At 37.2% G+C, this 12,383-nt stretch overlaps 1 protein-coding gene across 1 annotated transcript in view; it reads right to left on the bottom strand.

Moving 5' to 3' along the window:
• Positions 1–12,383, bottom strand: part of tcf3b (transcription factor 3b) — a 35,434-nt gene that overhangs the window by 12,274 nt on the left and 10,777 nt on the right. Inside the window, 6 exon segments of the mRNA XM_055048521.1 lie at positions 3,247–3,293; positions 4,526–4,552; positions 4,555–4,657; positions 4,870–4,910; positions 5,325–5,397; positions 7,724–7,800. Of these exon segments, the coding sequence (XP_054904496.1) occupies positions 3,247–3,293; positions 4,526–4,552; positions 4,555–4,657; positions 4,870–4,910; positions 5,325–5,397; positions 7,724–7,800 (368 nt within the window).

The raw sequence follows: 12,383 nt of genomic DNA, 5'->3' as shown, positions 1-12,383 counted from the left end.
TCCTTAACTAATACGGGTTTAATGTGATTCAGGTTATGACCGTGTAAAGGCCTCTGCACACACACGAGGAAAAAAAAAAGGTTTATTGCTAAAGGTGGGGAATCGATGAAGATTAACATCAAACTAACCTACGAGCGCTTATATTCAACCACAAAGGTTTGTGGGTAGGAAAAGGGACAACTCGAGCCCAGAAGAGAAGCAAATGTTTGTGAGTTTTTGAAACATAAGCGGGGGAGGGGTTTACAGGAACCGAGTGGATAAGTAAAGTTTTGGATTCAGAGCCACGTTTTCAGGCTATAAAAGTAGATAAAGAGGAAAATGGATAGTTTGGTAAGGTAAAAAAAGAAAGGGAGGAGGGTAGGAGGGTGGAAAGAGACCACAGGATCATCATTCATTAATCTGGGCTCAGACACGGGGCTAAGAGGCCTCGCAAGCACTGCGCCTCACAACTGGGTCACTTGCAGGGGGGAGGCCCACCCAGGCCATCATGTGGTGCAGCATAGGCGGAGGTGAGGCAGGGGTGGGGGATTCACACAAACAGACATCTCATCATCATTCGCACCAAAACCCACACAGCCCCGTCGTTCGTGTTACTAAAGGGAACGACGGAGATTCAGAGAAGAAACACAAAGTGTTGGCAACAGCGTCCTCACGCACAGGTTTCTGCAGCCACTTCAACACAACACCTACAGGTGGACGGTGGCAGCTGTGTTGCCAAACAGCAGCTTCACGCGTGTAAAACAACAAAACTTTGAAATACCGTGGCTTGAAGACCTCATCGGGTTTAGCTCTGTCCACACACTGATCATAAACTAAATATACTACAGATAATTAATGCAAACAGTTGGAGAAGTTAGAACCTTCCAAACGTATTTGTAGCACTTTTCCACAACTTTGTTATCCTGCAAACACAAACTTCAGAGTGTCGCATAGAAATCTTAAGATAATCAAAGAGAGACAGCTCATTGTAAATCACAAGGGGAAAAAAAGCTTTAAATACTGCTAAATGAAAATCCAAAAATCTACATGTGCTAAACACATGTACTCATTTCCAAGTGAAAGCGTCTGAAGATCCATTGCTCACCTTTCCACATGTTCTCAACTTAGTTTAGATATTTACTTGGACTAGGCCATCTTAACATGAAACCGTTCACCCCATTCAGGCTCTATATGGATGTTTAAACTTGTCCTCCGAGCAGCCGAGTCTCTGCTGAGGGCTTCAGTCTTTTGTCAGCTGTGACAGGTTTTCCTCAGGGATGGTTCTGTTTTTAGCCCTGTTCATTTTCACAAACCAAAGCAGCTTTGATGTCCCTGTTAGAAAGACGGATCCCACAGCATGATGCTGCTCTAGGAACAATGTGTTCAGGATTTAGTCTGGAGCTAGTTTTTTTTTTTTTTTTTTTGCAGGTGCAGTAAATGCACTTGTCTTTCTAGGTTCCAGTCAGGCAATATTCTCTACATTTCTCAAGTTTGGGATACTGTATTATAACCTTACCCCTCAAAGTATATCAACATCTTCATCACTGACCTGCCTGCTGTTTCTTAAGCCTTAATGATGTAATTTGTTCAGAAATGTTCTCACAGACCTCAGAGATTAAATTACAAATAGGCAGTCACTATTTAATAATTGGGTCACTTCTTAGTACAGTTGTTAGCAACTGATAGTACCGCGGTCTAACAGGATGAAGTGAGCTCAATTCAAGACATGCAAATTATGCAACAATTTTTTAAATTTAAAACACTTAATCTAGAGCTTTGTATCAAAATGATTAAAATTAAACCTTATCAGGAAAATAACTCAGAAGAAATTACAATTTTGGATTTAATTGTGCAGCTCACAGTTGCCTGAGACCTAAAGAAGCACGAATAGAACTTCTTAGTGAAAGTACAGCAGCTCATAGCAATGACACAATTTTCAGACTAGACTTAACAAAAACATCCAACCTGCTAGTCCAGGTTGGATGTTCAGGTGGCAGTTCTTATCCTGCACACCTGATTGCAACCAATCAATTCTTTCCTCCTCTAGCATTCTGCATGACCCTCCCAATGACCCACTCTTGCAAATGTTCAAGCAGCAAAACATCTAAACCACGCAGGACACTGGCCCACAAGGACTTTGAGTCGTTGTGTGTTAGGGTTAACACTCAAGAATCCTACAAACTTAAAAAAGAAATCCACTAACTAATGCTTAAGACAGTTTAGAATCAATTTGAGCAGAAAAAAATTGGGATAAGTTTGTGTTTTTGCCTAATTTATTTTGATTTGTAAATTTTCCCACTAAAAACACTTTTTTTGTTATAAACCGGCGAGGTATGAGTACACACGTCAAACCTAAAATGTGACTGATTCATGAATGGGCATGAACCTGATTCAGTTCAATAAAATGAGTAACGGTGACTTGTATTTGCAGCTATGTGCGGGTGCCGTCATCCTCCCATCGGCTGCTATTACCTCTGGGCACACTGACAAAAAATGACACAAGTTACAGTCAGGCATGCCATCACCAGAAACTTTATCCTGCTTGGACGAGAGCTGAAGTTTTGAGAGACTTAAGATGTTAAATGAAAATCATGAGCTTATCTAAGTTACCATATTATGAACCGTAGGAGTAAATGAAGCATTTTTAGGAGAATGACTTTAAAGCCAAATACAATGTTTACATTTACACAAAAAAGAAACAACTTTGATAGCTGAAAACCTTCATTCTACCAGGCCTCCTACATAATATTTATGTGAATGTGCCTGATTTTTCCAGACTCAACTTTGTGTTTTGTTCTTTTAGGAAAATAGAAAGAAATAAAACTAAGATGGCAAAAAAAATTTGACTATTTTTTCAATTGTCATTTTCTTTATAAAAATGCATCTAGGTCTAGAAAACACTGAAAATCAAATGTTAAACTTTTTCAGACTGCATAGGAACTATGTTCTATCCAGTTCAGATCAGGCTGTTGAAAGAAATCAGTTCATAAATTTGTCAAACTACAACAAGATAAGATAAAAGTGCCCAACTGCATGGAAAACAAGCATCTCAAACACCACTTAAGACCACCTGACTGCAACAACAACCACAACAATGATGTGACTGGCAGCTATCTGAGTGTACGTCTGAGCAGACGGTCTTTACTCCTGTCTGCTACAGGACGGCTCAATGCGGGGTGGGGGAGTCACAGGATAAGCACGCAGAACAGAAAACGGGCAACTGGCTGTGAGGCTGAGGAGATGAGAAGAGAAGAAAGGAGTTCTCACCGAGGACGGCAGGCCAGGGGGTTTCCGAATCTTCTTTGGCTGGGTCTCTGCAGACAGAACATTCAAATAAAAATAAAAAATCACAACAAAAGCTTTAAAAAAAATAAGAACTGCAAACATAAATGAAATTTAAGCAAAAATGATGCAAGCTCATATGCTGGGTTATGTCCTTGATCCAGTTTCAGCAATTCTGAACAAGCTGTGCAAATGTGTCAGTGACAAAGTGTTTCTCTTTCTTCATCTAAAACCAGAGTAAAGCTGATTAAAAATATAGTTATTTCTAGTAAAAGACACACATAAAATGGCCGCTGTTGTTTGGATTTTAAGACAAGCACTTATTTAAGTCAATTTAAATCAAGACTGACCGGTCCCATTCATACCAAGTTAAACTATTTAGGTTGAATCTTTTGTCCCATTTGGCTTTGTTTTTACTGCGGTAAACTTTTATTTTCTTTGGTGTTTTCAATTTATAATTAATTATACCAACACATAAGAAAAAAAAAACAAAACAGAAAAAAAAACACTTTCTCCCTTGATGTATTATGAACTTATAGTCATGGTGAAACAAATACATGTTCAAAGTAGAGATGAATTAATCACTAAGCCAGTTTCTTCATAAATGACTGATACATGATGAGCAGGTTGGTTAAAAGTCATAAAACTGTCTTTATGAAGGAATTGAGCCACAGTGTGTAGATTGAAGCCCTTTGTTTATGTTTTTAAAAAATTGGTTAAATGCATAAATAAGAAGGATTTTGTAATTCATTTGTTTTTCTGTTTGATTAAAAACTCAAACAATCTGCAGCACATTTTTGTAATCATTTACTTAGAAAAAACAGACTATTCATAAGGATCCTCTTTGTACACCTATAGCATATTGTATATTTATGTATGTTAGTATATAGGCAAATACATCATTATCTAACCAAATGTAAATACAATAAAGAAAATGTATAACGACAATAGGGCATAATTGGTAGTTTTTCTTTACATATTCATCTTTTGAAGAGCTGATATACACTTCCATGAAATTTAAGGGCAAATTAAATTATCTCAAACCAGTGTATTCAGCAGTCTCAGATCTTTCAGTGAATAATTTTAACTAAGTATCAAGAGACAAGGGAAGAGATGGCTTTTATCTTTTTGATCAAATCTGGTAAAAACTTAATCATATTTGGAAAACAGACTTCGACATCTTTATGTGGTAAAAAATAAAAAAGAGGGGGAAAAAATCAAAGCTGTAATAGCACCAAAGAATGTTTTTTTTTTTTTCATTTACCTAAGCCTCCTTCAGGCGGCCTTCTCCGGGGTTGTTGGGATATGATGGATAAAACTGAGAGCCTGACTTTATGCCAGAGGGAGACAAAGCATCTGGGCTGGGCATTGCTATGTCACTTGGAAATAAACCAGGCTAGAAACAGAGAGAGCAAATCTTTTACCAACAACATGCGTGGGAAAGAACAACAAAAAATGTCAACATCTCTTCTAAGAAACAAAGACGGTTGTAAATTCAAAGTGTCTGAAAAGAGAACTGAGAAAATGGAGTTTCCTTTAGCGATTCAGCACTGAATTTCATCTCTACTTGTATGGCCTGTCAGAGACATGCAAGGACTGTGAACGTACCTGGCTTACAAAGGGAGTGTACGGTGGCCTCTCGTTTTTACCTACAAGGAAAAAAAAAAAGCTTAAACTTTGGCGTAATTAGAACAGATTGCACAAAAACACTTGGATGCAATGATGTGTGATAACAGAAATGAAAAGTAGGTTTTCATAAGTAGAAACTGTTCAGGGAGGCCTTCCCCCTTTTTCAATACGCTCAGCTGCATAAAGCTGCCCGCCAGACAAAACCCCAGGGAGGGTTTCTGCTTCAGCACCCTAACATCCCCAACCCTCAACGGATGAACATAGACACACACACCCACATATACAAACATATATAGGACTATGAATGCAGGCATACATACACGTTTCACTACAAGACTATTTTTGTAGTCAAACAGTACAAATTGCTATATAATCAAAAGGATCGAGAGAAAAAACGTAGGGTCAGAAAATAAGGCATAAATTAAAGGACATACCTGCAATCCCTGAACTAATAAATGGGGAGGACAAGCCTTCATGTTCACTGAAGTGGGATCCCTCTCCGTAGCTCTGCAAGATCAATGGTACAGAATATAATCAGGTTCAAGTCTAAATGTCTGAATAAGTTTGTGTTTTTAAGTACAAGTCAAGTCAAGTCTGAGGTTTCTCACGCACAGTGATAAATGCTATTCAGACTGCTTAATGTCAGTCTAGTTATGCATTCATAAAGGTTGAGCTGCTGTGGCAATTTCTCATGATTGCCAGACATGCTGGTAAAAAAAAATATTAACTGATGTAAAGATAAGAACTACAAGCAACAACATTAAGCCCCATCACATCTTTAAAGTATGCGTGTTGTATTTTGAGCACTCCAGTTCTATATAGTGTCTGGTTTGGACACTACGTAGACACACACAGTTCTGCTGTGTCAGGACAAGGCCCATACTGCCGCCGTGATGTCAACATCTTGATCATCAGAAAATTAAACTTTAATACTCTTTATTCTGCAAAAAACTAAGTCAAAGTAGTTTAATTTCTGCCAGAAAAACACACTAAAGAACCCTAAAAACAAATACCTTTAATTATGAATGAATTTTAAGGCTTCTCAGTCTCTGGACTCAAATTTATTACTTCCACTTTACATTGCGCAGTATGCTGTATTTAAATGCTTTAAATATTTTTACTTTGCAGTTATCAATTACAGAGTAATTTCTGGACTATCGATTGCTCCTTTTTTCACACATTTTGAACATAGTGGCCTAAACAATGATGTTGCTAATATATATGGATCATCAAAGGGTTTCGACAGGCTGGACTGCTGTGTGATGAAGAGGACAGCATGAGCTCAAGGGCAAATTTGCCTCGAAACGAAAGTGACATTGAGAGCGACAATGAAAGACAGACTGAGGAAGTGCGTGACAAAGCAATTTTGATGCTTTTCTATTCTGACACCAAAAAGATTACTTTAATAGTTTTAGTGCACTGGAGGAAGATGATTAATGGCAATCTATGAATTTTCCTGGTAGGCTACTATTTATTAAGCACCCATGCTACAGGCACTGTTTGGAAAAATGGTATGTATTTGTGTATCTTGCCAGAATGTATTTTATTAAAAGTGAAAATCTTTTGGGGTAAATATGTTAAGACGTGAACACCTGCAGCATATAGATATCCTATCCTACAGAAACCTATAATGGTACTTTTTTTTCTCTCTCTCTCTTTTAAAATTAGTGGATGTGTTTTTTTTTAATTCAGGTGTGCTCAATAATCCGGAAATTATGGTAAGCAATACAAGGTACAAGCTTCCAGGTAAACCCAGTAAACTTAAACATAAAGAGGTAGTTAGCAAATGCAAGAGAAAATTGAACCTGTGAAAAGAAAACCTAGAAGAGCTTTCATTTTGAGGATACTAAAAGTGTCTCTGTAATGGTTCTGAGAAAATAACATGTCAGATGAAAGTGAAGAAGAAAATATGCACATCTCTATCAGTGCTGCACATGTATTTTTACTGTTAATATTAGTTCAGTGGTAGCATAAAAAAACTAAACATGTAAGCTGCTGTTAACTCCTTTTTCTGGCTTCTACTGTCGAGAAATATTACAGAGCTAATTTGTGCTTTGTGTAACGTTACCATTACTACCAGCAATTTGTATACAGTATGGTGATTCAGAAGGACAAGGATCGCTGAAATGATGCACAATTACTACCTTACTGTGGTATCTAATTACATTCAATAGATTCTTATTGATTCTTGAGTCTTAGAAGCAAGAATGCAAGCCGAGTCTGAAGCCTTTGTTTTCGCATCTTAACCAGAACTGGAATCCAAGCTACGGAGTTGACTCCCCATCCCTGATAACATGCAGAGGGCAACACGTCTAAATACGGAGCCATTCTCATGTTGTCAGTTTTCCTATGTACCTAAGCCGTTATCTTCCCTTGGTTTCTCTTTCTAGCTAACGGGAGCAATGCCAAACAAATCTGCATCAGCTCGAGGGATTCAGACTGACTTTCTTAATTATCAAGTTGTGGTAATCAAAGCTTTCTGCATCTATTTCACCCCCTGTACTTTGTATTTACAGACCGGTGCCAAGACAGTTAGGCTGGATGTGAAGCTGCAATTACCGCTGGGCTTCAACAGAGGTTCTGAGCTACAAGGGTGCTTGCCAATGCAGGATCCTGGGCCAAGGTTATTAGGTGTAAAGCAAAAAGAAAAAAAAAAACACTACCACTGCAAATCATATATGGCACACTGCTGTGGCAGTTTTCAGTAAGGAGGCTGTGCATTTTCAGTTCTGGTTGTGTGATTAAATGAATACATGTGAGGGTGTCAGTATCAAAGCATCTGGTATTACTACTTAGATATGCAATTTTAAATTCAGGTGCGACTTGATCTTACCCGTCCTTGGGTGGTGAATGAGGGACTGTTCTGTTCTGTGGAGCCCCATGATCCAGAGCCACTGCGCTCATCTATTGCTGGGAAAAAGAAGAAAAAAAAAGATGTTGAGTTGCTAAGTTAGGACTGACAAGTTAGACACAAACCTGTAATTCAGAACAGGGTTAATATCAAGAAAATATAATGAGACTATTAATAATATGCAAAAAAAAACATGTTTAAAATGCTGTTCAATGTTCCCATTAGAGTTCATTATGGTTGCTGAATACCATAAAATTAACCATTTACTTCCTAATGTAATGCATGAGGTACAATGTTATCTATGTCACATTTAATTATTCCAAGTAAATTTCCCCCAAACAAAGCAAAATGTGAAGGAGAAGACTGAAGCATAATGGTAGAGGTAAAGAAAGAATTCAAGTGTGGCACAAAGAAAACACAGTCGAAGACTGGTGGAGCAGAAAACTCCAAAATACCCCCATCATCCCCTTCTCCCTGTCTAATGCACTAATGCTATCCAGGCTCTCTGGAGACACAAGGCTTAATTGCATGCTGATTTGCATAATTGTGCATATTAATGCAGTTTCCTTATGAATATTCATACTGCGCCTTTGATTTTTGCCTAATTAAAAAAATGTGTGTGAGAAAGCAAAGCAGCGAGCAAGTGGAAGGAGAAAGCAAGGAGACGAAACAAGAGGGAGGCAGGCAGTCAGGAAGGGGAGTGAGACGGGGTCTGGGTGAGATCAGCAGCCTGGTTGATGAGTGAGAATGAGCGATGAGGCTAACAGAGCGGTGCAAGCACCTACACACGCTGCGACAGCCGTGATCTATGGGGCTGATGCCAGTGGCATGGAGAATCAGGCGAACGGGGAGGAGAGAGGGACCTTAAAGGATCAGCCGTGCCCACCTTCAGATTGGCTCTAATACAGACCTGCACTCATCTGGTGATGAGCATACTGCTAAATTAGGTTGACAGATTTTGTATGGAGACACTTCAGGTAAAGCTTGCTGCCAAGAGACCCTACAGTAAAAGCAAATTAGCAAGGAAAAAATAAATCTACAACAAAGGGTAAACATGTGCACTGAAAGACGTTTGCAAGACAAAGTATTTCATATTTGCCAAAAGAAAAAATGTTAAGTAAAATACAAACATCATGTAACTGTCAACTAACCAGGTCAACGAAGCCAACAAGCCCCCTCCCCACCCACTCATGTTTACAGATATTTCCAAAGAACTATTCATCCACCTATGATTCCCCCATTTGGCCAACAGGGGTGCAGAGCACAGAGTGAAAACACTGTGCAGGGGAAGTCTGACAACATTGTTTCACACTTACTGGAGTAATTAACTTGAAGGCAATTAAAACAAGGTGGAGAGCTGTGGAGGTGGCACTGACGCCTATGAGAGCTCCAACCATGCCAGAACAGAGATTCTTCTATTGTTATCCCGTGTCAAATCAAATCATAGCAAACAATGGGGGAAAAAACAGAATACCTAAAAGCTATTCATGTTTTTTTAATTTATATGTAATACAACACTGATTCCTGCAAAAAAGAGATTGTTTTGATGTTCGGATTTTGCTGCTATTGCAAATCTAAACAGTTAAACATTGGTGGGGGAAAAAGTATGTTTAATGAATTAGAAGCAAATGCTCCAAGAATCTTTATATGGGTATATATCCTAATTTTAAAAAAATGTCTGACAAGTTTATTTCTATAAATTTCTAAATATAGAGCACATTTCAAAAGTTACGCAACGTAAAAGAAGCATAAAGTAAGTTTATTTCTATTTTACATTTGATAAAAACTCAAGTTACATTGAAATTTTCCCAACGCTCTCAATAATCAACTGAAAAATCTCCATTTGCATGATAGTAATCAAACACTTCTGGTGACCAGCTTTTTGTTTATCACTACTAGTATTAAGACCGCTTATGTGAACGCTCAACTCTGAGGTTGGAGGCCTTCCTTGAAATCACCCTAATCTTTAACTTCCTCCCGAGAATCTCTAAAGGATTCAAGACGCTTTGAGCTTCTCTAAAACATTTACCATACTTCCAGTCAAAGTAACACATTTGACTGGAAATGAAGTTAAAAAAATAACTTCGACTTCAAATCTGCTGAAGGTATGAATGATTAGGGGATAAATCATAGTTGTGCAACAACCAATTGCTGAGAGGTCAAAACTGCCAGTTTGCTAGTAATCATCAACATGTACCAAAAGTAAACATGTATACGTTTTGCCCAGTAAACCTACCATCAAACATTAACAAGTATCCCTGAGTAGGCAGGTGTTCTTACATATAGAAAATATGTCTTAATACCAGAGCAATATGTCATGTAGTAACTTAAAGCCAAATTTCTGTTAAAACTTCTAAAAAAGACCAACAAAAGATACTTTATCATTCCCAAACAGAAAAATGCATGACTATTAAGAATCAATTTATATGTTTATAATTTACTTATTCAAATGTAATTTTTGGCTAAATGGAAGAGAACAAATTACCAAAAGCTACCAGGGCAACAATGTATTTTCAATCTCCAAGAATATGTGAAAAAAACTCACGAGAACGTCACATTTTTAAACGATACGAGCCTCAAGCTTCCCTACCGTCCAGGTTCATTTTTACTCCCATGTTAGTACATTCAGCAGATTAGCCATTTTCTTCAGTTCAGTCTACAATTATGTTTTTCTTGCCTATAATTGAAATGGATAAAAATGTCAACTAAATGTTTACATTTATACTATACTTGAAACATCCACACGATTTTCCAATTTGCTTTGAATTACAGAAGTGATGTTTGAATTTACATAGCGTTCCTTAAATGCACAATCAAGCTCTCTGTTAGTGAACTCCAGCTTGTTTATAAGTTCACAACTTTAATGCATCTCTAATCTGTGGAAAACATCCTTACTAATGTTTGTTCAAGTATGTTTTTCAAACTCGTGGTCAGGCTGGAGACGTTCTATCATGTAAAGCTGGTGCAGACGTGAGTGCTAATGCTGCGGTGGCTAGCCACTGGAAAAAAAGCTAAGCAAGTATACCCAACATATTCTTGATTGGGCATTTGTTGCTTGTTTTATAAAAAGGTAGACATGCTAAATTATGATTCCCCAACAGGCCAGTTAACAACCATCATCAAGGTTTAGCAAAATTTTAAAGTTACCACTTCTTCAACTTGAGTGATTTCAGTGCAGAGACAGAGAAATTACAGGAATTATCTTTTTTTGCCCCCAACTATAAAGTAGCAGAGCTCTGCCCCTTCCCTACCTGCTGCTGCAAAATGTTGTTCAACTGGGAAAAAGGGAACTACATTTCCGTATTAACAGTGAAATCAGTATTTTATTTTATTTCAAAATGTACTTGGGTTTCAGTCGCTGTTTAGTCTTTTGTCTTATTTTTTCTCATGGTCAAGTTAGTCTGATTACATTTACTACAAGGCTTTATTTGACCGAGCCTTTCTGATGTCATTTCAGAAACCTGTTTTTTCACACACCTGAAATGGGTTTCAGTTGTTGGGGGGGAAAAATCACCATTGAAAAAGTTTTGTCATACCTTCTTTGGCCTTGTTTTTGTTCAGAAAAGATAGACAAAAACCATTTAAATACCCCATTTCGTTACCAAAACCTACTTTGCTACAGTTTTCCTTTGCTTACAGGAAGCACAAATTAGACTGAAAATAATTCCAGTCATAAAAAAACCCACGAGCCTCACCCTTTACTTGTATTAAGACTTCAGGCTCTATATAAACAAATAGTCTGACTAATTAACCAGACATCAGCTCGTTATACTGGTTTTACTCTATATACAGAGGAAATGCAAACAAAAGCACAATGTTATTGCGTATATAAGTAGTAAAAACTAATCCTACATTTAGCAATTGTTCATTTTCTGTTTAGATATGACTACATACAAAGGTAAAATGTGAATGGTATGGATAGGATTATTCTATCTTGAAAATAAGAGTTATATACTTCTGTTAAATTTGCATTTGAATGCAGTCAAACTCTAGTATTTTTAGACAAAATTATTATACTTTAATGAGAAATGAACAAAATAGGAACTTAATTTCTTGTTTATTCTTTAGAAATATTAAGAATTAAGACTGACCTGATTTTCTATCACTTCAAGAATGAATCAAACAACTTCAGTAGAAATTGTATTCTCTAATCTATATCTTATATTAAATTGAGAAAATAATGTGATGAGACATGTCCAATGATCCTAAGGACATACTGAAAGAGTTTATGTTTTAGGATGTTTAGAGCTGTGAAAACTAAATATAATAAAATGGGGAGCAAGAAATGAGGAAAAATTGGATAATTGCAGCAAAGTTGTATTAATTTTAATTGTTATTTTTCTAAATTGACATAAATAAAATTCAGAGGATTGGTTTGTTTCCAAGTCGCCTGAATCTCCCAAGACTTCGGCTTAGCTTGTTTGATTGTACTCGCATGGAAAGACAAATACTGACTGAAAACCAGAGCCCAGAAAAATATTTATTTTTCTGAACTACAAAGCTTTCTCATGGCTGCAGGCTCAGAAGACATCTAATTTTGCTGAGGAAGGAAGCCACTCGCATTTCAGATTTTTTTTTTTTTTTTGACCCTCTATTTTTGTACAAGACCTTTGTAATGTGGACAGAAACATATGAAGAAAAT

This window comes from Poeciliopsis prolifica, unplaced genomic scaffold (genome assembly GCF_027474105.1).
Source record: "Poeciliopsis prolifica strain line A6 unplaced genomic scaffold, Auburn_PproV2 SCAFFOLD002, whole genome shotgun sequence".
NCBI lineage: Eukaryota > Metazoa > Chordata > Actinopteri > Cyprinodontiformes > Poeciliidae > Poeciliopsis > Poeciliopsis prolifica.
Note: the sequence above shows the minus strand (reverse complement) of the source record. Positions and strands in the feature narration are given on the sequence as shown.